The sequence below is a fragment of the Platalea leucorodia genome (assembly GCF_965183815.1).
Source record: "Platalea leucorodia genome assembly, chromosome: 1".
In the NCBI taxonomy this organism is placed as follows: domain Eukaryota; kingdom Metazoa; phylum Chordata; class Aves; order Pelecaniformes; family Threskiornithidae; genus Platalea; species Platalea leucorodia.
The window spans coordinates 130,944,331-130,968,670 of record NC_138823.1 but is presented as its reverse complement, the minus strand read 5'-3'; the positions used below and the strand labels follow the sequence as shown (position 1 = coordinate 130,968,670).

General features: G+C 35.5%; 1 protein-coding gene across 5 annotated transcripts in view; it reads left to right on the top strand.

The window, feature by feature from the left end:
• Positions 1-24,340, top strand: part of TAX1BP1 (Tax1 binding protein 1) — a 66,993-nt gene that overhangs the window by 18,479 nt on the left and 24,174 nt on the right. For 4 of the 5 annotated variants that reach the window (XM_082318610.1, XM_082318608.1, XM_082318606.1 and 1 more), the window contains exons 3-10: positions 1,065-1,167; positions 4,836-5,023; positions 6,756-6,914; positions 18,006-18,154; positions 18,293-18,383; positions 19,682-19,867; positions 22,132-22,359; positions 23,658-23,804. In XM_082318610.1, the coding sequence (XP_082174736.1) occupies positions 1,065-1,167; positions 4,836-5,023; positions 6,756-6,914; positions 18,006-18,154; positions 18,293-18,383; positions 19,682-19,867; positions 22,132-22,359; positions 23,658-23,804 (1,251 nt within the window). The remainder of the gene's footprint in view (positions 1-1,064; positions 1,168-4,835; positions 5,024-6,755; positions 6,915-18,005; positions 18,155-18,292; positions 18,384-19,681; positions 19,868-22,131; positions 22,360-23,657; positions 23,805-24,340) is intronic. The other variant, XM_082318609.1, reaches the window with a different exon arrangement.

The following is a 24,340-nucleotide window of genomic DNA, read 5'->3' as shown; positions in this document are numbered from 1 at the left end:
TTATGTGTTTTTTTTTTTCTTTTTTTTTTTCCTTCTCTCTGAAATGCTGTCTTACCATGTGGAAACTGGTAGACAATTTGTCCCCTTTCCTCTTCTTAACTCTTCCAAGAAAATATAGCCAGTTACTGATAAATCATACTACACCTACCTTTTCACTAGTTTTTCGGTATTTTTTTTTTTAAGTCAGTGGAATAAAACAGATATATTTGTTCTTCTCCTTTACTGTTATGCTATTATTAATATCCATTGCTTTACAAAGTAGTTGCTTTGAGTTTCAGGTTTAGCTGCATGTATTTCAAGCTTGTTGGAATATGTTTCTTCAGAGGATAGCATTTCTTACTGTACAGAACTGCACTCTTAGGAAAAGTCTGAAAGCAGATGTTTATTGAAGTTAGTGGGAAGACTGCACCAGCTTAGCTGAGTTAGGTTATAATGCCATTTTTCTTTCCTTGCAGACATAGCATGTATGTATGGAAGAATTAGCTTTCCAGTAAAATGCTGGTCTTCAGTATTGCATAAGTTGTCCAAAAATTGCTAGCTTAGCCCTGTAAAATTTGTCCCTTTCAGTAGAAGAGAGCACTATTTTTTCTTTCCTCCTTTTTGTTTTCTGATGAACCTGTTGGATTGTGGGCACAAAATAGTCAGCGTTGGCAGAACTTACACTAAGAAAATACCACTATAAACATCAGAATTAATCTTTTTGTATTTTTAATATACTAAAATGTATCTTTATAGAAAAGAATAAATGTACCAAATAGTAGTTTAATGTATAGTGAAAACTGTCTGGTGTTTTAATTTATATAGACCCTTTTATTGCCTTAGACCTATTTATTGCCTTAGGTAACAAGCTTAATAAAATTCATGCTAAATCTTTGACATGCTTGTTAAAATATTCCTGATTTGTAAACATTGTTAAGTATCTTTTTATTGCACGTTGAAGCAGAAATATGCATATTAGAGCATGTTGTAAAGGCCAGACCATGGTATCTTAACTCTGTATAACAAATTCTTCTGCTTAATGTTTTCTCTTTCTTTATTTGCTGTGGTTTATTTTTTTTTTTTAGGTTGGTTGGAGTACTGCAAGAGATTATTACACATTTCTTTGGTCACCTATGCCAGAAAATTATGTGGAAGGATCAACTGTTAACTGTGTGCTGACTTTTCAAGGTGAATATAAAGCAGTAGCTACCTGTATTTTCCAGCCTACACAGCTTTTTAAATACTTATCTGTTCATTACAATGTGGAGGGTTGTATAACAGTTCTAGACTTTGACAGACACAAATTGGAGGAGAATTTTGCACACTTAGCTGTGTGAACTTCAGTCTTATTTTAGATGTCAAGGAAATTGTAAGGGGAAGTATGTGACTCAGTATGTTTTTACATAGTAAGGGACAACATTAATGACTGATAGAAAGAGAAGCTCTGCTGAAAACTATTCAACTACAGAAAATGACTGTTTAATCATCAGCAGGGTTTTTTAATCTTGGCATTTCTTAACACATTGTGTCTTTACATTGTCTTTTAGTCTCTGGGTTTTAAACATCATTCTCAATGTAAAGTGATTCTTGTGAAAGAATAAATAATGTAGATAACGGTTTAGTGAAGGTTCAGAGTTGTCAGAGAGTAGCAGAGGACCTTTTGACAGCAATTGATGAAAATAACGGAAGTTTTTAGGAAAAGAATAAAGAACAAACCAGAAAATGTTACGCCACTGTTCAAATCTATAGTATGACTGCATTTTCAACGCTGTGTGGAGATCAGATCCTCTCCCTCCCCTTCCCAATCTCAAAAAAGATCTAGTAGCACAAATGAACAAAGTGCAACAAGGAAGATCAAAATTAAGAATAGCTTCTGCGTAAAGGTGTGGAGTTATAAAGATGACAGAGCCACACTTTTCTCATTATATTTAAAAATGGACAATGGCCATGGATTGTGGCCTGGGAGGTTTATGTCTGATATTAGGAAGAACTTTTTTGCCAAGAGGGAGTAGTGCAGGACTTGAACAGGTATTCCTGGCTTGGAAGGATGGGAATTCCACACAAGTGATTAGACACAGCCATAGTAGTCTCAGACTGGTGCTGACAACAGTCTCTTTAGTGGGAAGTTAGATGTAAGGAAGAAATTCTTCACTATGAGGGTGGTGAGGCACTGGAACAGGTTGCCCAGAGAAGTTGTGGATGCCCTATCCCTGGAAGTGCTCAGGGCCAGGCTGGATGGAGCTTTAAGCAACCTGGTGTAGTGGAAGGTGTCCGTGCCCATGGCAGGGGGTTTGGAACTAGGTGATCTTTAACGTACTTTCCAATGCAAACTCTTCTATGATTCTATGATAAGTTGGACTACGTGACCTTCAGAACTTCCTTCTGCCAGTATGTTTCAGCCTGGGAAAGGGAGCTAATGGGAAGTGACAGATGTCTCTAAAATCAGCTACCCATGGCATGAGTGGATTATCCATTGTTCATATTTAGAGAAGTAGGAGCCATCGATGTAAGCTACCAAGTGACAGGTTCAAAACAGAGATAAAGATGATACTTGTGTAACACAGTCAGTGTGCAGAACTTCTTGCCACAGGACATTACAAATGTCAAAAATGTACACGCATTCAAAGTTGCATGTAAAAAGAGCACCTCTGTTAAACTTGTTTAATGCTTTTCTGCTTACTAACAGAATTTTATGTACCATATGTTCTTTTTTACTTCCTATAGTTGGCTTTAGTGTCTGTGTGTGTTTGTTGCTTAAAATACATAGAAAAATAATAACTGAAGTCCTGAAATTATTACTGTGTTAGCTTGTTGTCTTGTTAAAGCTGCAAATAGTGATAGCTTGAATGAGTTCTCTGTTCTTTCTCTTATCCGAAGTCATTTTTTCTGGTACTTTTGATGATGATCATATCCACATGATCTGACCATTTTATAACCTTGAAATCTGTGAAAAGTATGTGCGCTCTGTAGGAAGTGGAAGGAAGTCATTAGTTTATTTTAGTTACCAAAATTCACTAAATGAATGAAATTGGGTTGGACTGAAACTAAAAGTGACTTAGAAGCCTAGGACTCTACGTGCCACTATCAGTCCTTTGTACTTAGTTTTACCACACGTGAAGAGACCAGGTAGCTCCGTCCCATTTATTACGTTCCATGCTGACAGTCCACCACTTTTATAGAGCTGCCAGATTTAATTTCCATTCAGACAGTCTCCCAGTTGTGTTTGGCAAGATATTTTAGTGCTGCTGAGATGAGATCAGTAGAGCTTACAGGAGCTTAATTAACTGAGATAAATAGTAAATGTTGTGCAGCATGCTTTAAATGTTTCTTTTAATGATCAAGTGGGTGTGCTTGAAGAAAATAATCAGGAATCTCTTCTCTCCAGTACATGTTAAATACAAGAAAAAAAGTCGTTTTAAAGTTTAAGTAGTTTTAAAATCGCTTTGAACCAATATTAAAACTTGCTGGAGCTGCAAAGTAGATTGTTCTGAATTTGTTTCTACGTAGCGTCAACTTATTTAAGCTTGAATCAGGTAAGCTGAACTGCAGTGTTATATGTGAAAGTGTAGTCAGGTCCAAAAGCACAGAATCCTGAGGTTTTGAAATTAAGATACTATTCCCTGAGCTACCATTAATAAAGTATAAGACTAATGGAAACATGAAGTGCTTGGTACAAGTGCTGTTCATATAGCACATGTAAAGTTTTACCATTTGTAAGAAAAGTAGCTAAGAGTACTGGGAAAAGTCTTCCAGGAATCTGGAATGAAAGTTGGTGAATAGGAATTAATAATAAAATTAGAAAGGCAGCAGATTGAATTGTGGTGAAATATGAACAGAAATTGGTGACATCAACTGCTGGGTTGAACATTAGGTGAGGATTTATTGTGTTAGTATCATACTCAAGCTGGCTAGGGTATCTGATAATTAAGTGTTCTGAATAAAACCAGTTGGTTTTCTTACCATAAAACTGGGTAAGGTGTGGTTTCTTACCTTTACTAATAAAGGTAAAAAAACTCATTAGTTCTGGAAATGGTTATCATCCACAAATATTACCATGCGAATACAGGTGATATAAGAGGCTTGATGTTGAAGCTTTAGTGGGCAACAGTTCAGTTGAACAGTCACACAGAAATTCTTCTGAAGTAATTTGCTAGCAGCATGCAGTATTACATAGCTAGAAGAAAGAGGATTTATTCTTACCTTGCAAAGTCTAGAAGAAATTTTTTTCAATTTTGAAAAATAAGCTCTTTTTTAAACTATCCCCGCCCCCTTTATGCTTGTAGTTTGTTAAAATTGTGCCATCTATTCAGAGCATTGCTGCGCTTTGGCATTTAAAAATAGCAAAAGGAAATTGTGGTTACTCCACAAAAAACATGCAAAAAATTGAATCTGGTAAAGTTGCAGATATCTTGTCATTGCATGTTATTCTGTCTTTGTCTGTTGTCTTTGGTTGTCTAAGTATTCCAAGGCCAAAAAAATTGCTTAATCTTTGTTCTGTGATTGTACAACAGTTACATAATAATGTGGTCCTGATCCAGCTTCAGGGCATCTCATTGCTAATAATTCTGTTTCATAATTATATAAACAGCAGCTATTACCTAATATATGTAAGGTGATATGTACATATAGCACCTAGTACCTGACACTGTTTTGGTGTTTGTCTTAAAAGCTAGGAGAAATTGTTGGGGGATGAAAGTTACTAAATAGGATGACTTTTCCTTTCTGCTGTTTTGATGATTTATCTGAGGTAATGAGCATGAAATTTGTAGGTTAAACATGATCTGATAATCTGTTTGCAGATGGAGACCTGCATGTTTATGTAGAATGTTTCTTCAAATATGAATTTATTTTGATAGGATATTATCTACCAAATGATGACGGAGAATTTTACCAGTTCTGTTATGTGACTCATAAAGGAGAAATCCGTGGAGCAAGCACACCTTTCCAGTTTCGTACCTCTTCCCCTGTTGAAGAATTGCTCACTATGGAAGATGAAGGAAACTCTGATATGTTAGTGGTGACCACAAAAGCTGGACTTCTGGAGGTTTGATTCAACAGTTCTTAAAATGTTATCTTCTTTTTTTTTTTTTATATATATATATATACATACACTCACAGGATATAGTATTGAAGAACAAACCAGGAGGAAAAAACCTGCATATGTATGTGTAACGTATATATTTCTGGCTTGTTCTCCAGTATTTGATTGGAATTCAGAACATCTGGAGGTTAAATGAGTAAAGATTTTAAACTGTTTACAGATATGGTATAGCACTAAGCATAGACTGGGAAACCATAAGAGAGTAGATAGTTGCCCATCTCTGACATCTGTACCCTCCAACTAACTGGAGGGGGGAGGATACCCTTTGTGTGAAATGGTGTTCATTGTAAGGAAAAAAAATGAAGGAACCAGTGTACTTTTGTTTGTGCACAAGTGAAGAGCCCTGGAAACTAAGCTGAATAATTGCAGGTGCCCGAGTATCTTAGAATAGCTCTTGTGCTATTTAAAGCAGTGTTGTGTGTGTCATGTTCTTTGCTAGGTGGATGTGGTTAGATTTGTATGCTTATATCCAGAGTCAAGATGTTTCCATTTGCTTGTTGATATTTTGTAGGCTGAAAACTACTAAAAAAAAAAAAAAAAAACAACAAAAAAAACCAACCTAGAACAAAAAATACCCCAACCCAAAAACACAAAAACAAACCAACAACCAAGCCAAACAAACAAAAAAAACCACCCAAACCAAACCAACTTGATTGTATGATTTGCTTATTGGAAAATTGCTCAGTACAGTTTCCTTACCTTGCCATCAGATGTTTTATCCTTTTGTCAGTTGCATCTAGGCACATATGTGCATATATTCAATTTACAGTTTTCAAAATTTAGGGATAAGAGACTTTAGTACAGAGATACATCTGGGATATTTTTGCCTTTCAGATATGTACTTAGTACTAAAATTAAAGAAAAATATTTTTTCAAACCTTTTTGATTATCTTGCTTCATAGAATGATGGAATGGTTTGGGTTGGAAGGGACTGTTAAAGGCCATCTAGTCCAACCCCCCTGCAATGAGCAGAGAAATCTTCAACTAGATCAGGTTGTTCAAAGCCCTGTCCTGCCTGACCTTGAATGTTTCCAGGGATGGAGCATCTACAGCCTCACTGGGCAACCTGTTCCAGTGTTTCACCACCCTCACCATAAAAAATTTCTTCCTTGTATCTAGTCTGAATCTACCCTCTTCTAGCTTAAAACCATTACCCCTTGTCTTATTGCTATAGGCCCTCCTAAAAAGTCTATCCCCAACTTTCTTATAAGCCCCCTTTAAGTATTGAAAGTCCACGGTTCATGTGCCAGTCCTTACTTTTGGCTACGTGTGTTCATTTTTTTGGTGAAGTTGCTCAAACATTGCTTTAGAGAGTGTGTGTGTGTGTGTGTCTCTACAGTCAGCAGCCATTTTTTCACCGAGCTGTCATCATTGTAATTAGCTCCTCTATAGTTGCTGTCACTTGGGAACAGTAAAGGCACTTCACTTAAGGGGGAAAAAATTGAGTATAAATCAAGACACTGCAAAGTGTGCTGTCTAATAGTATTGTAGTACTATTCAGTTAAAGCAATGAAACTTCAGAAATTTGGGAATAAGGGAAAAACTGTAAAATAACCTAGCCAGAGGACGCACATTTTGTGCTTCTGCTCAAACACTAAAGTAATTTGTTATCCACGTATTTCATAGGAATGAAGGGGGGAAAAATTAACAAAAAAGAACGTTTTTGTTTTTACAGTTTAAAATTGAAAAAATAATAAAAGAAAAAGAAGAGCTATTAAAGGTAACTTCTGTTCTGGAAAAGGAAACGGCACAACTCAGAGATCAAGTTGAAAGACTGGAAAAAGAACTTAACCATGAAAAGCAGAGATGTGACCAACTGCAAACAGAGCAAAAGGTTAGTTGTTTAACTGATTAAAGCTGACTCATAATATCTGTAATCCACCTTTTTCAAGAACCAGTTAAACTGGGTGAAAATCAGCTATCAAAACCCCTCAGCAGTTAGATAGACACTTACGCTGGAACAGGTCAGTTCCTATTAACCTCCTGCCAATATTCCTTTTATGTCATAAAATAGTCAAAATATTTAAGGCTTTTGGTACCAGGCTTGGTAAGATAATCGATGGCAGCTGTTACCAGATGTTTGACATTTAACTGTGGAATTCATAGTGGAAAGTAGTTGATAGTTTAAAGTTTGCTTATGTTGACTTAAAATGGAGGAGGGCTTTTCAAAAAAACTCCTGTTAAGGGATAACTACATAGAACAGAGGGTATTGAAAATGGTAAAAAATTTTGGTAACAGAGAATACTACTGCCAGGGCACACAAAGAGTGAAAAGTAACTAGTCACTTGTCTAAAAGGCTTCACAAGGTCTGAAGATTTTAAAAGGGAAAAGAAGCACAAAACTAAAAGTTAGTTTACAGTGTTAATTAATAGTGAAAATATAAATCTAGCCGAAAACAAAGCAATCTTAATTTGGAATTCTACCTATGGTAAGGAGGAAATCTAATATTATAACAAAGGCACAAAAAAGTTGGACCAAACCTATTTTTAAGCTGCTTTTTAAAAAACAACTTTTAGGAGAAGATTAAAAACATGTGGGAGGGAGGTGGTGACATGGACAAATTTGAAGTAATGAAGCCTATATAATTTAGCTGTGGACAGCAGTTAATAGGCTATTTCTAAGTACTAGTATGTATATGTCAACAGTTCTGCGTGATACACCTTTAACAGAAAGGAATTTGTCGAGGGAATTTGAAACTGTTGAAACTTTGTAATTTTACTTTTGAACAGTCATAGTGAAAGGGGCTAGAATGTGGGGTAAGGAAAAAAGAAAGGATAAGATCCTGTTTAGAAAAAAGTCTTTCCTATAAAAGAATGATTTTAAAAAGAATGATTTTAATTTCCAGTATATGAGAACTAGTTTAAATTAGTGAGACAAGAATTAAATACTTAAAAGTATAAATTTAATGGATTTGCAGAATCATAAACTTGGTGGATAAATCTGAATGAGCTACATAGATACCATTGTTATTTGAGGTTCTGATGTAAAAAAATGTATGAAAGTAATTGTCAGTTCTAATCCACGTTAGCTTTACAGTGCTGTTTTAGAACAATTTGTCAAATGGGGTTTTGACGGCTGTCCAGCAAGGACACAGACTGTATAGGAACAAAGGAGCAACAATGTCATGATACTTTCTCACACTTTCCTGTGAATATCTATAATCAAAAATACTTTTGCCTTTAAGATACCAGAACTTAGCAATTACAATTTAATTTCAAGAATGTTTTATTTTTTAGTTTGTTTCTGCCTTGTATTTTGTTGAAGTGGTGATGCAATGTGAAGAACTTCTTACTTATATTTAGCTGAGCTATAAGTAGACATCTGATCTGAGGCTGATGCAACTCTTCACCTATCTAGAATACTACAGAAGTTTTCTAACTTGTGCAATTATTTTTTGTCTCTTAATTCTTTGACACTGTCTTATTTTACATCTTTTATGTTCTATTCTCTGTTTTTCACTTGTTTAAAAAAAGAAAATCTGCTGAGTTGAAACATCTTTCATTTGTTTATATACATAAGCAGAATATAAATCCAGTGTTACTCTTGAAAATTAAATAGGCATCTACTAAATAAGGTGCAATAAGTTAATTTTTTCATCATCGGAAAGTTTAATAAACAGTACTTTATATGCGGCTTTCTCTCTAAACTTTCCAATCTTAAAGATGACTTCCCTTCTTTCTCTCCTTGCCTCCCTACCCCAATACATGAAATACAGCAGTGGGTCAAGGGGTTATATGACTTATCTTTGCTAAGAACACTGTACAGTGTGTTAATGGATTGATTTAAAGGTTCCTGAGCAGCAGTTATGTAGCACTCAGTAGGATTACAGTACCTAGGTTTTATTTTCCTTGTGGTTTGTTTAAAAAAAACCAAACCAACCCCACAAAACACTCCCCCACCCAGACAAACCCTCCAAAACCACGCCCCCAGCCCCCAGCTAATCTAGTCAGCTTTGTGTGATGTGAATAATTGTTATTGGCGATAGACCTGAACAATGCATTTACTTGGCTGTTTTTCATATAAGACTACACAGGATAACCTTGAAATGCGAAGTAATCAAAATATATGTGTGTTTTATGTAACAGCAGAATCTGTACATGTGTTTAGTGTGAGCTAGGTTGTTTTGATCTGGCTTGGTCTTTTTGTCTTTGAGTTACAGAGTGGTTAACTAAGTAATTCTGTGGATTTTTTATTTTCTTCTTTTGTTCCTAGTGCTCTTTTGTCACATACAGGTGGATTTTTAGTTATGCTCTGAACTTTTGATACATAAATAGATAAAAAGTGGAGTTGATGGATTTAAAATTTGTATTTTTAAAAATGTTTAACTTAGGTAAAGCTTTAACTGTTTGGAGTTCTATTAAAAAAACAACCAACTTTCAATATACTTTAGAGCATATTAAGCTAAAGAAAAACAATTAATAAACCAAAATAGCCCATATAAGAAAATATAATTACTGTAAACACTACATATCATTACCTTTGTAGCTTAAGAGGAAGCTGTAAGTGATAAAAATCTTTGTTAAAAATAAAGCTAAGCTACATTTAACCCATGTACAATCTCTTAACAACATACTAATTTTTTCCTTTTTGCAAGTACATTCATCAAGAATTGCATAGGAATTCTGCTTGTCCAAAGAGCCCTCTAAAAAACACAATAGTACAAAGCACTGTATTTAAAAAGTGGCAATTGCATGAGCAGAGAGAGTGGATATGTCTGTACAGACGCACGCATTTGATTCTAATTGAGTGCAGAGCTCTTTATACTGCTAATGTATTGGAAACTACTACTTGTTTACTACTATTTGTATTGTGATAAGGTGGCCTTGGAGCTACGAACCCCTTTATGCAAAATACTTGTTAATCTGCCCCTTTTCTAGAATCTTACTCAGTTTCTTTGGAGCAGGTAATATGGGTGTCTGAGCTCATGTCTTTTGATCAAGTACCTTATTAAGCTACCTTATATTTTTATAATTGAACAGAATGTGGATGGTGTGGTTAGGGGTCATAGTGCATAAGTTATCTTACTGTGGTACAGTGTAACAAATAGAAGGTAGATTCATGATGGAAAAGCTCTGAGTTCATATGAAAATGTTTTGTTAAAACACAGTTCTCTTAAAATCCCCTTTTTATTCATGTTTATTTGTATGCCTTTAGGCTACTTTCCTCTTTTTGGTATTGATTTTTATCACTCCTTTGTTTTCACAAATAGCTCAGGAGTAGTTCGGATCATTGAGAAATGTCTGTAGAAACATTGGTTTCTTAATATAGACAGGATAGTTGTTGACAGACAAGATCACAGCTATATCCCAATTAGTGTTTCCCTCCCACTCTTGATTATTTGATCTCTCTTCCCCACCTAGTTACTCTCATAGAAATCAGGGCAGTGGAACTATTGTCTTTGTCTGCTTTTTGCCTAGTTGGGATGCTTTGTAAGTGGTCCTTTAGAGGATCTTTGGGCAAAATATTAGGAAGAAAAAAGTTTAAAAGGAGATCAGTCTTTTAGGAACATAGCATACTAAACAATCTATTCAGGTGTAATACAGTCAGTGCTACACGAAGCTTCAATATTGGGCTCTACGCATGTTTTTAAGTGGTTAAAAGATTCCCATTTCTTGAGTTTTTAAAACAGGTGAGGTCCTGTGTTTGTAGTACTTCAGACTGTAATGGTCACAAACTACGGATTTCGGTTTGCTAACAGTACCCTTACTGTTCAGGAGATACGTTTTTTTGTTGCCTTCTTACAAGATAGCCATCTCATTTCCTATCAAAGATAGGAGGAACAAATGCATTGAAGACATAAAATGATAACGTGCTATTAGAGTTGTTGAAACATAGCTTCTGACGCATGTTACGGCACTCTAAGTCACTACTTGTCTCTAAAGGTTTCTATTTTTTTAGGTTTGGGTTTGTGGGGTTTTTTTAGTATTTTATCACATTGGAATAAAAAAAAAAAATCTGTATTTTTATTTGTATTGAACACATTATTGGTTCTGCAGACATCGTTTTCTCAGGCTGTGATTGCCACCATCACAGAAAAAGAGAATATTTGCAAGGCACACGGCTCTGCGCTCGTCAGTGTTTGTGCTCTGAGGGAGTGTACTTTCCAGCCCTACTGATTTAGTGCACACTTCATATGTTATGATTATTACCATTATTACCATTAAGCTGTGTTAATTACCCTGCCCTGCCAAAGCTTAAGATATTGTAGAACTTGGGACAAATTCAGTGTTTATTTCTTTTAGGTTGATCTTTTCCTCTTCTCTTATCCAGTGGCTGCCTAACACAGTATGTATTTCTTCTGAGAAGATCAGTTTAGGGAGGGGATAAGTGAATCTTTCCCATTCTTCACTTTCTTCTTCTGCCCTTCAACATGCACACTCTTTTTAATCATCTGAAAAGGGCTGTATTTTCAGTTACAGGAAAATACAGTATTCCTCTGCAGCATTTTTCATGCTGGTTAAACCGTTCCTAGACCCCCCCCCCCGATAACATTATATTAGCCCTTACAGAGTGTGACAGTTTAACTTAATCTGCTACTACTCTGTTTGGGAATTCAGAGTAAATGCAAAATTATTGGAAATGTTTCAGAAACGTCACATATTTTTCTTACAACCTTCTGTTAGTGCCTCAGAGTTAATTTGTTTTTACTAGGGTGATGTTCCCTGATAGCATACTTTTATTTAGAATCATGCTGTATATACAGCTTGCAACTCTACTAATACAACACTGTTAAAATAATGATGTAATTACTCACTATGATTATTTTCCTTAAGAAGATGACACATGATACATGGTCACCAGAACTGCTTCAGGTTGCTTTTAACATTTCAACTTTTCCTTTGGTTTCCTACTGAGATAACTTGTTCACTGGTACATACTCAAGCTCTTTTATCTGAATATATTTTACTTTTGGAAAAATTGAAGAACATTGAATAAAAAAAACTGGGTGTATTTTTTATCTAGAAAATAATAATACAAATATTTCTAATCTATATCTTATACATTGTGAATATAAAAATATATACCTGTTTAAATAAAAACGCATGCTTTTTGGTCTTCGTGTTCCCAGTTTTGTGTGTACTTAAACTGTGTGTAAGCTCTCTGGCAGCAGTGCACTTGCCTGCTGTTTTAAGATTTAATATTACTGTGCTGAACAAGAGAAATAGGCAGTAGTCATTGTGTCAGTCTTTCATCGGTTGCTCTTCTGACACTCTGCAACCATTCAATTTTGTGAACACAGGTTTTGTAGGCTTCTGTCGAGAGCAGAGCAGGCAGGTGATGCTTTTGCAATCATTTGTCTCCCTCTAGTGGGAAGAGAGTACTTCTGAACGGATTTCTTTAATGTTACAGTGGTGACGAGTCTTACTCCTGTGGCAGTAGTTTCTGTAAATGTTTTAACTTGAGTCAGAAGCAACAGATTTGCAGGTTACCTGCTCGTTCTTTGATGCTGTGAGCATTTGAATAGTGTTTCTCTTATGACGTTGGCAGAAATTGAGGCATAAGTGAATTTACTGACTTGATAAACTTGTTCTTTCATGCTTTTTGAAAGTTTAGTTCACCATTTAACTTTTAAAAAGTGGGCTAATTCATCTATGTGATGGGTAGTTTTGATAGGACCTCTACCTAAATCCACATTCTACTGACAGGTTCTGCCTGCGCAGTAGCTCTATTTGTTGGAGAGTTTTAGTCAAATATTGGATTCATTTAAGTTAGGTTTTGATGCCATTTTATAAGGAGAGTTTCTCTGGTTAGATAGTGACAAAATGCTGTTGTGCGGTGTGATATGTCAGCAGCACAAGTGCCCAGTTCAGAATGCATGCGTAAAAGTGAATTAAGTGTTTGTTTGTTTTTTTTTTTCCACTGCCTCTTTAAATCAAGCTATGTTGGTATTGTTTATGTATGCTCCATGTGTGAAAATCTGATGGTCAGGGAGATGCATTGTTTTTAAAAAACAAACAAACAAACAAGAACCCACCCAAAAAGCAAAAACCCAAACAACAACCAAAAAACCACCCCCCAACCCAGAAAGGACACCCCCCCCCTCAACTCCATGTAAATAATGTTTTAAAGATACAAATTAGACACAGAATTGCTCAGGTTGGCACCAGCAGTTACAGCACCCAAGGGTGCTATAAACATCCTGTGAAGAGAAAATGCTGTTTTATTGTTTTAGTGACTGTTCTGTGTATGAATATTTCTTAAACTGATTAATTGAAATTTATTTCACTGGATGATTGAACAGATTCATTTGAGAGATTCTTAAATGTTTTAGGTATCCTGCCTGCACTTCAATTGAAATTATGTGTGAATGACTCTTTGAAAAAGTGATAGCTTATAGTGGCATTATAAGATGTTTTGAAATCTTTTGGGGAAAAAAAAAAGTTTTACATTCTGAAATATAAATGCATGCTGCAAAATCGTACTGCGTCTAAATACTTCAGCTGCCTCCTGCAAAAACTTGCATGTCTGTAGTCTTTGTGACAGTAGTTGGGTGGCTGATGTTACTTAGGTGAACTTCTACAGAGTTAGGCCTTAGTTTTGTAGAGTTTTGATCTGTTTAACAATGTTAGCTGACGAGATCAACACAATTAAATTGGAATAGAGAGGCTTCCATGTTTTTAGAGCAGTATTTCTATTGCCAATCATATTAAGCTTTTCTCTTTGTGTCTATCATTGAGTTTATTTGGAATTGGTTTACTGCTTTATTTTACCAAATGCTTAAAATTTTTTTAGAAAGAAAAATGACAACTTGAGGTTTCCCTTCAGAACATACAGGCCCTGTGTTATGAGCACACTCAGATTTTGCCGTGGCTGCAGTGGTACTATATTGTGTTCATCATTTGTCCTCAGAGGTCCTTTAAACAGAGTATGATGTCAGCCCAGTGTTTTACATGATTCTGTTGAAGCTGCTATGATGTCAATGGGATAAACAAAAGGCTCCTGCAGATAATTCATCTAGATCCTCTAAATTCTCTGCAGGGTGTGAAGCATAATGGTTCCCCTGACATTAAATTATGTCCAGATAAATCAATCCAGCTGAAACTTGAAAGGTGCTGCTGCTTTTTTTTTTTTCTTTTTTTTCCTTTAAATAAATTGCTTGGTATTTGGTGAATTGACTTCTGTGGTTTCAGAGTTGCATAGCTCATTTTTAACCTTTCATTCTTCTTCATTACAATGTATGCATTCATTAAAAAGTAAAATAAAGACCGCAGATATTAGCCGTTAATCAAAGGTGAATGTTTTAGATGTGGAATGGTTTTTAAAAAGTGGATAGGGAGTTTTACATGTGACAAAAAGGGAAGATGAAGCATAAAAAACCATGCTGCCCGTTGCCATGCTGCAAGATGTCACAGCTGGAAGTAGTATTGGGTTGTATTTTTCAAGTATTTTATTCTGTCTGTTGGACCTCTCTTTGCCTTGAACATGTTTGAAAAAGGCGTTGTGTATCTTGATTCCCAGGAAGGGATGTCTGTACCGCTTTGCTTCTATTAACAGTGAAACGTTTCACGGTGTCGCAAAAATCCGTTAGAAGTAAGAAAAAAGTAGGGAAAGCATGTTGTTCTTTGTTGTTGAACACACAGATTTTTGCTATAGTTTTCTGTTACAAAAATGAGAATCTAGAAACTTTACAGCTATTCTATGCTCAAATGAAAGATTATTAGTCCTTTTATAGCAGAAGTTTAATAAATAGATTTTAAACATGTTTCAAGGAAGAGCACAGGTGTGACCCTCGCATATCCTTTAGATAGAGCTTATAATGGCTTTATGAGGTTTCAATCAGTGTATTTACGATTAGGTTACATAAACCTAAAGCAACTGATCTCTAATTTAGAACTTTTTGATGTAAAAACTGTTCTTCTGGCAGCTGTTTGTAATGCGCTGTAAACAAATCACATTATGTGTAATGGCAGTTCTTTGCAGGGGGAGGACAGTGTTTCATGCAATTACTATAAAATTATTTTAAAAATAATCAGTCTAAAATCTTCTGCCGTTACAGAAGAGCAGTAAAGATTTTGGTGCCCCCATCTTTCTTCTCGTTCCTGATCTGATTGAACATCAAAATTTTCAAAGTGGAATTTTGATTCTGAAGAAGATAAATTCACTTGACAACTACATTAAATTTTCTTTGTTTCACTTCACTACTGAGACTCCTAGTAGTTATAGGAATTTTTATTTTGGTAGCTTTTTGTTTTGCAGCAGTGAAGCTGACTTAAGTAATTTCTGGCTGCTTATTCTGACCCTTGTGGTGCAGTTTGCTTCCCCTGTCCACCCATAAGGCTGTTGCAACTCTAGGGAGGGGGGACGGGGAGCTGCATTTATAACTGGATTAAAAATACAATCCAGAGTAAAAATAACCTTAAAATTGATGGGTGTTTTAAACCAGTTCATTAAAATGATTCATGCTCTTTCTGTGCTTTTTTGTTCCTGTTAAGAAAGTAGAAGAAAACATATAATATTTGTAGATGTACCAGATAAACTAAAGAGAAATTAAGTAAACTATAATTATGGAAAGTAATTATCTTTTTTGTAATAGAGGTTGTATATGTAGTTGATGTGTTTATTATATTCTTTCCCTTTAGACTCATCCTAAAACACAGTCGACTTTTACCTCTAAAACAGTCTAAGAGCACTCATTTTAAATTTTACAGGCCCTGAAACCGCTGTAACCAGTGTGTATGAGACTAAGATTGCAGCATCTAAATTGAATTGCGAAGAATTCTGTAAAATAACAAGTCGTCTCTAAAAATTAATCCTTCTTTCTTTCAAAACTGTAGGCTTTAGTTGTATCTAAGCAAGTTTATTAGGTGAGAATCTGTTAAGTATGGAACTTTTACATTTTAATACCATGTCCCTTTAGAATAACTAGCAAAGCAGCATCAATTGTAATGCTGTTTGTGGAGTGAATTTTTTTCAGGTCATTAATTCCTTTTAATATATGTTACCTTTGGCAGCCTGTTTGAACTGTTTGTACAGTTTGTATATATAATGTATCAGATTAAATTCTTTTGAAGGCACTTGGGTTACAACAGTTACAGTTATACCAAAGTGGTGTTTAGAGAAAACACAGATATGCATTGAAATAGACTTTTTACTATACTAGACTTTCAAAACAGGGGCAAGTAATTAGTCTCCGCTGCACTAGGGAAGGAAAAGCAGTTATAATGTGTGTTGTTGCTGCTGGTTATATAGCAAATTTTACTTGGAATACTGACTTTAATTAAATATCCTGCCTTCATTACACCAAGTACGTATATCTTTGGCAGCAGGAAGCTGATAGCTCTTCAAAAATAAAGTCCTTATGCAAATCGTGGGTCATCTTCTCCAATGCTGCTTTCAAAAAAGACGGCACATTCATGATCCCTTGAAATTCTTTATTATATTAAGGCATATAATAAAGCCATTTAGAGTTTAAATAGTTGTCATGTGTTAGTCCTCTTCTTTTTTTCTTTATAGTGTATGTAACAAAAATAAAATATACTTTATGTGGTGGTATAGTGTTTAGGAAGTGACTGAGTCATCAGTTACATTTGCCACCCCTCACCCCCCCAAAAAATCATAATGCCCAAACTTCTGTTTAGTTGCTTGTAAAAGCAGGGCTTAATTACACTTGTGAACAGTGTATTTTGATAATTAATGAGTAAAAACAGTCCTCATTATATTTTATTGTACTTAAAACATTGTTAGTTAGGTTGGAATCTGGCCAGTAGGGGTTCTCTGTAAACTCTGGCCGATGTGTTTCTCTTGATGTAACGGTACAGTCTTGTTGTTTCAGGGCATTAAGCTTTGTTTAAAAACGAATATATGAACTAGCGCTTTAATCTTCCAAATGTAGAGCAGAAGGACAACTTGTACCTTAGCATCTGCACAAACACTGTAAGTCATGCTGTAGTCAGGCATGTTGGTCAGTCTGTCTTGACCTTGTTTACACTTTGATTCATACCACTGTCATGGTTGATATTAAGCTGACCTTTATTGAATTTTAAGATCAGAAATAGTAGCATATTATCTCAGTATGTGTTTTCTACTTTAGTGTTATTAATTTCTTTTCTCAAGAAAGTAGTATTATATTGAAAATCATGTTTTTCTGGGTTATTTAAGATGACCTGAATTGAAATGGCCATTTCGCTGTGGTGGAGATGATGTTTAGCTGTCCACTGCCTTAGAATGATATGGACATTACTGTAATTAGATAATGAACGCAGTATTAAAAGTGGCTTCCCATCTTGCATCTGTCAGTTTTCTGACAAAGAAATCTGTTTTGGGTGTTGTCATCATCCTCTGTCTCAACTTGCAATATCTAAGACATAAATCCCGCAATTGTTTCATGAGCTTCCATGAGCTTTGTGAGACCTTCCATGTATTCTAGCTAGGAGAATGTAGTGTAGTAACTAGCTCTTCATCAGGAGTTCTTCCATATTTTTTTTTTTTTTTTTTTTTCCTCCTTTTGCCTGCAGTTGCCTTTACTGTGCCTTGCTTGAGTGGTGTAGCTGTCTGGTCAAATGCAAGCTCTCCTTCTTTTCAAGTAAAAGAAAGTACAAACAAAAATAGAAGTTCTTTTATGTTTTCTAAGCTAGGCAGTCGATGGTTAGTTTGCAGAAAGGAGATGGGCAACAGATATGAAATACAGCTTTGTCCTGTACTCTGAAGTCTTTGGTAGTCTGTGTGTAACTGAATGCTTGTGCCAAAACAAACTCCTTATTGACTCCTTATTAATATATAAACTGTGCATAGCAAGTTTAATATATTTTTATATATTCAATAGATATATTCAATATATATTTATATATACTTGAAATAGGCTTGTCATAAGTTTTAAGGAAGAGAAGAAATCTAATGACCATATTTTAGCATTAATTCAAATAGCATGTTGTAATTCTGAAGATATGCATTCTCATATGACATCTATTTGCAATTCTTTTAAAGAATAATATTCAAGCATCAGAAGCTCTTAAAACTGAAATTGATGATGTGAAGAAGAAGCATGATGAGGCTGCTTCAAAAGTTCTCCAGCTTGAAGAAGATATCATGACTGTTACTCAAAAAGCCATTGCAAAAGAAACGGAGTTAGACAGGTATTTAGGAATTTTGTTCGTTACCTTCCTTATTTTACTGTTTCTTTCCATAGGTGCTTTTTTAAACTAGTAATTTTTAATGCATGCATCGATTTTCTGTATTAATGGTTCTGTACTATTAATTTGTCAATGTCTTAGTCTGAAGGACAAACTGAAGAAAGTGATGCTTGAGAAGGAGCAGCTTGAATGTGTGTTAAAGACAGAAAAGGATGAAAAAGAACTTTATAAGGTAACTTTATTCCTTGTACCTGTATACACTGAAAGTGGTTTGAAATAAAGGTAATAATGTTTTATAGAGAAGTCTGATAAATTGAATTTGTTAAGGAAAAAAGGAAATGGGTAACTTCTGTGAACAGATTTTTAAGACAGGTTTAGGTGTTCTCATATAAAAATGAATGAGGAAAATAGCATCTGAATTCATCCCATGATATAAAAAGGTCTCTAAGAAGGAGAATGGATCACCAATTTGTTAAAATGCTGGCATAGTAACAAAAAATAATAGATGCTAGTGAGGAATTTCTTTAGTTACACAGTACATCACTCAGTAACTGGTTTTCTTAACACACTTTTTCATAAGTAAATTACTTTTTACTCTTCTAAGTTCTCTCTCCAGACTGTGTCTTCTAGTTCCTTATTCTCAAGTCTTGTGCATAACTCTGAGAAGCTTTAGTAGAATCTATATTGCATTGATTTTTACTATCATAGCTGATTTTTTTTGCTGGTATTGAGAGACACCCATATTTAAAATATAGTCGTGTGTCGTCCCCCCCCGTCCCCGCCCCCCCCCCCCCCTCCGGCAAAAACAGTCTTATATGCTAAAATAATGAAATCCTTAGGTTGTATGAAACAAATCAAGTGTATTTAAAAGATTATTTCTGTTCATAGGAAAATGTCTTTCGGTGGCAGACAGTATTAGATATACACCAGAAGTCATAAAATCTCAAAACATCTTTCACAAGCATGGAATCTCTTTGTAAATAAGCAAGACAAATCTTATAGTCTTGAGTGGACAACACTTGAGTGCAACAGTTATCCTTTATTAGGCATAATATGATAGATGATGATACCTTAACAGCAGCTCTAGAATTGTTAAAGTAGTTTGCTGTCTTTGGAAATGAATATTGCTGATGTAGTCCTGATTGCTTAGGTGATTGCAAGTAGATACTACCAGAAGATTTAATTTCTCTTTAGTTTTCAAGTAATTTCTTTTTTGCTTGTCCTTGGTTGTCCAGCAGTTGTGAAGAGAGGAGTGAATTCTGAATAGCTTAATTTGATGTGGTTAGAAATCAGAGCCTTAACCTCTAGCTGTAGAGTGGAGCTGTTGTTAGGTGATCAAGCTGAAAGAATTCCAGCCAGAAAATTTGTGCTGGAGGGTAGTGATATTATCAAATGTTTAAATTTTTTCTCTTTACCTGTTCTAATCTGTCTCAGAGATGAGTCAGAATTTAGTGAACACTTAAATGGACAGGTGAACAGTAGTTTTCATAACGTGGAAGAAGAGTTTGACATTTTTTAGCATCATTACAGATACACTTGAAGAATACAGAAATAGAAAACACCAAACTAGTAAAAGAAATCCAGACGTTTAAGAATTTGGATGCAAACAAAGAAAACATGATATCGTATTATAAAGAGGAGGTTGGCAGATTACAGCTATTTATAGCTGAAAAAGAAAATATGAAGAAAGCTTTTTTGCTCTCCTCATCAAACAAGGTAAGCATTACTAAGATAATTGGCCTGGTTTAAAATAAACATATCTAAGGTTGTATGTATTTAATAAGAGAAAGGAAGAAGCTGAAGATATCACCAGGTTATAGGCTGAGAGGCAAGAGGATTATGGTGCTCTCAGGAGATGCAGAAAATGAGCAAGAGTGAATTCGGTTTTAGTTTTGCACATACTGAGCTTGTTGAGGTGTTTCACATGATGAACTGCAAGATGGAACTATGTGTGAAAAAGTAATTTGTGAGTTTGGTAAACGTGCAGCAGTAAAAGTGGTGCACTCCTCTGAGTTGCTTTTAGCTTCATGAAAAAGGAAGGAGATGGAGGAAAAGAGAAAAGGTAAGAATGTAGGTATGTTGAGACTGCAAAGGGTGATGGAGGAGAAAAGAGGAGACTTCAAAAGATGTGCTGAAGGACTTGTTAGGTGAACGTACTGTCGAGGTGCAATAGAAGTAAAACCTGAGAAGGGATAAGATACCATATAAATGGACTGCATTGACTGAGAACTCAGCAATAAGAGTGCCAGTAGGACCTCTAAGGAAGAGGTGAGTTTTGCTACGCAGTGGGGTAGCATTGTGGTTAGCAAGCAGTGTGCTGTAGTCGGAGAGTGAAATTGCTGAAGAACTGGTATCTGTGCTGTCCGTGGTCCAGGTGGGGTTACTTCAGACTGGTTTCAGTGTGGTGCTATGGATAGAATACCCGTTAGGTGTTTGTTCCTGATGTCCATCTTCCTGTTCCGTTTCGTCCAAAAGCAGTGCAGTTTCTGTGCTCTGAGACTGTTCCGTCCTGTGATCTACGGTGTGATAGGTGATAGTGGAATTGACTGGGAGTTTTGCTTCACAAATGTGCTCTTGATCCAAACTAGATTGTTTATTTAGACACAGAATTTGAGGCCAGTATGGAAAACTCAGATTATGCAGGTGACTTTATCTTGTGTATCTTGCCAGTCTTCTCACAGAAAAAAGCAGTCTAGATCTTGAAAGAACAGAAATTGCATTAGTGTGAGTTATAAATGTAACTTTTAAGTAGAAAAGTAGCGCTATTAAGAATGGAAATAGCGAGAGGACAAAAAACATGCTATCTTGCTTTAAGTTACAGCTTATCTTGTTTTAGTCTTTTGACTGCTCTGCAGTTTTGTTTCTGAATGTGTTAAACTACTACTGTATTTTGCTTTGAAGTAGAAACATGTAGGGGGTGTGTGTGCGCCAGTACTGAAGCAACCAAACATTTATGTCATTTATTAATCTTGAAGTGCTTGTGACGTTTCTGGTGGGATCGCTAACATTTTTGTCTTATACTGTGACACTGCAGGTATTTACTGAAATATGTAACTGATGCATCATGTGCTGTAAAAATAACTAAGGGACAGGACTTTAGGGTATTTCCTAGTCCATCTATCTTCATACATGTTTACAAAATATATTAGTATTCCTCTGGACTTGCTATGCTAAGTGATTATTAAAAAATAGCAAATAATGGAGTAGAGATACCTGAATTTATGTCTAGACTCAAGAATATGAGATCATTATGCCTTCAGGAAGCCCAGAGGCTGCGAGTAGCTGATAGTAGCTCTGAAATTTTTATTTTTTTTATTTTTTTTTTTTTAAATCCTTGGCTTTTCTGAGGAATGAGAGGCCAGTGGTACAGCTTGGTCAGCTGGCCCTTGGGCTGCCGTATGGAGCTGCAGCAGTGCTGAGAGTCTTAGTGCTGCATGCTGCAGCTTGCTCTTCATTACTTTTTTTTCTCGGTTCCTTCTGAAAAGCTTGTTGTGCAAGGTCTTGGGAAACGCAGCTGTGAGAAAAACATCCCAAAGCTGCTTTACGGTGTCTTAGGTCAACCAGTTGTAGGCATGGTAGACCTCTTACTCTGTTGTTACCTGCAGTGTCTTTCTGTGGGATGAACTTTGGTTTTGAAGCTCTTTTGTTGAGAGTTCTACGGTGATAAGAACAAAGATGTTCTGGAAAACAGAAAGACTTTTTTTGGCATGTGTTTAAAACTAAAGCTGAAAATACAACAAAAATTCAGTATAGATAAAATAATAATGTTTAAATTTGCCTTTATGTCATAGTGAAATATGTTTGCACACCATTGTTAGGAAAGATGGTATTGGTGTACCAACTTCTTGGTTTAATGGTTTTGCTAAAGCCACCAGGAGAACTTGATTTTTCTTTCAAATGTTTCTAATCCCTGTACCAACCCTTATTTAGGCTTTAAATTAAAAAATGATGGATTCTCTTCCCTCTCTTCTCTTTCCCAGGAGGATGCAAGTATTTTAAAAGAACAGCTTCGGAAAGCTGAAGATCAGATTCAGGCTAGCAAACAAGAAGCTGTCCTAATGTCAAAAGAGCTGAGTGATGCAGTAAATGTGCGAGATAAGACAATGGCAGATCTTCACAGTGCACGTCTGGAAAATGAGAAATTGAAAAAGCAGCTTGCTGATGCTTTAGCTGAACTTAAAAAAATCACAGCTTTGAAAAATGAACAGGTAAATTGTCAGTATTTAGTATTGAAGTTTATCTGTAATTATAAAATCTGTCAGAGCTAGCTTTGCTGAAATTGGGGAATAAAAAATGTTTCTGGATGATTAGTGCAAATTATTATCAAATTCTCTCTTGGCACTCAAGATACCACCTTAAATCAAGTGCATGGTAGCTGATTTGGAAGGATGGTAAGAAAGGTTTCTGCTGCTACTAGTAGCAACTCCCTTCCACCCTCAGATTATTTTCACAGAATAATACAGTATTTATCTATATTATTTTGAATCCTCTGCCTTTCTTAATTCTTTTATGTGAGCCACAGTAGCATTAAAAATTCATTCAGATAAGAAAATTGCTAGAACTTTTTTTTTATAATATTCTGTCCTTATTGATGGATTCTCTCTTGAGTCTCGAGAGTCCTTCCAATATTTGTGGTCAAAGTTAATTTGCTTTAGTATTGTAAGTATAAAAATATTAATGTAATGGGAACTGTCTTGACTTTCTCAGTGTTCAATAAAAATCTAGTGAGCTAATATAAATTTCACCATTCTGACTTAAGTAAGCTTTGTACTGGATCTTCCGTGACTGCAACTGTATTGGATTAATTAGCTAGTAGGATGCTGTAATGATGTAGCAGTATGAAAAAAACACATTGAGCTGAACAGTAAATAAAATAGTGCAGTAAATATGAAGTGAATAGTACAACCCTGAAAAGAACTACTGTATTTAAAATATCCAAGAATTACATGTTTTTTCTAAGAATTTCAATTATATACAATGTCTTTGAAATGCATCCTGAAAGAAGTAGCAGATCATCTGAATGACTCAAATTATCAGAAAGTATCCAGTTGGTAAATGTAGTTTGCTTAGCTTGTGTATCAGCGTTACAGCTCAACTGAACCACTTCCAGCAGAAACATAGTGAGCATGATGGAATACAGTTGTGGTCTGTCCATTTTTGCCACGTGGCTATACTTGTCTCTAAGATAGCTAGAACACCTTCTGGAAAGTGTTCAGGCTTCTGGTATACATTAACCAGCCCATAGAATAAGAATCTTCTTTACCTGCCTCTGGTATTATACCAGTGCCTATTTATTCGCTCAGTGTGTCGTACTTGGAATGAAGTCTAGCACAGACGCTGCCCCTATTTGTGCTCTACTACTATATTCCTTTCCATCCCACAAAGAAAATAGGAACTTTTTCTGTGCTTACATAGAGCATTATGCTTTCTTTAATTGAAAAAAGGCTTTTTGGGAAATAGTGGTATTTGAACAAAAGGGAGAACAGTTTCTAATGTTTTTTTTAAGGAAACTTCAAACACAGCAGAGCAGGAACTACGCAGAGAAGTTGAAGATCTGAAGCTTCGTCTGCAAATGGCTGCCGACCATTACAAGGAAAAATTCAAAGAATGTCAAAAACTTCAAAGACAAGTAAACAAGTTTACGGAACAGGCAGTAAGTAGAATGGGAGAAATTGCACTTGCTTTTTGTAACTTTTCAGCGCCTATTTAATTTCCTTCTGCAAAAACCAGTGCTTTTAAAAAGGATTAAAAAATGCAGTAAGCGATGGCTCTTTAATTTACTGTTTTCTTCTGTAAAGCTAAATTACTTCTATGATTCTTTTTAGATAGTTGTCAAAACCAAGCGTAGGATTGATCGTAACTGGTGTATGTAGAAAGCTAGCAGAGTTTGGATGAACCTATAAGCATAACATTGTTCAAGAAAGAATTCTGAAACTGAAGCAGGGTAAAATCCATAATTACTACCTCTATTCAGTACCACCACCAAAAAAAAAAACCAACCAGAAAACAAAACAAAAAACACAAACAAACAAACAAACAAAAAACCAACCTCAAACCCAAAAGTGGGGGAAATGGAGAACTTGGAGGGGGATGTCAAAGTGAAGAGGGGAGAAAGTTTCCACAACGCAGCATGTAGTTGTATTCCATATGTATTTTGCATTCTTATCACTCTTCTAAGCTTTGCTCCAT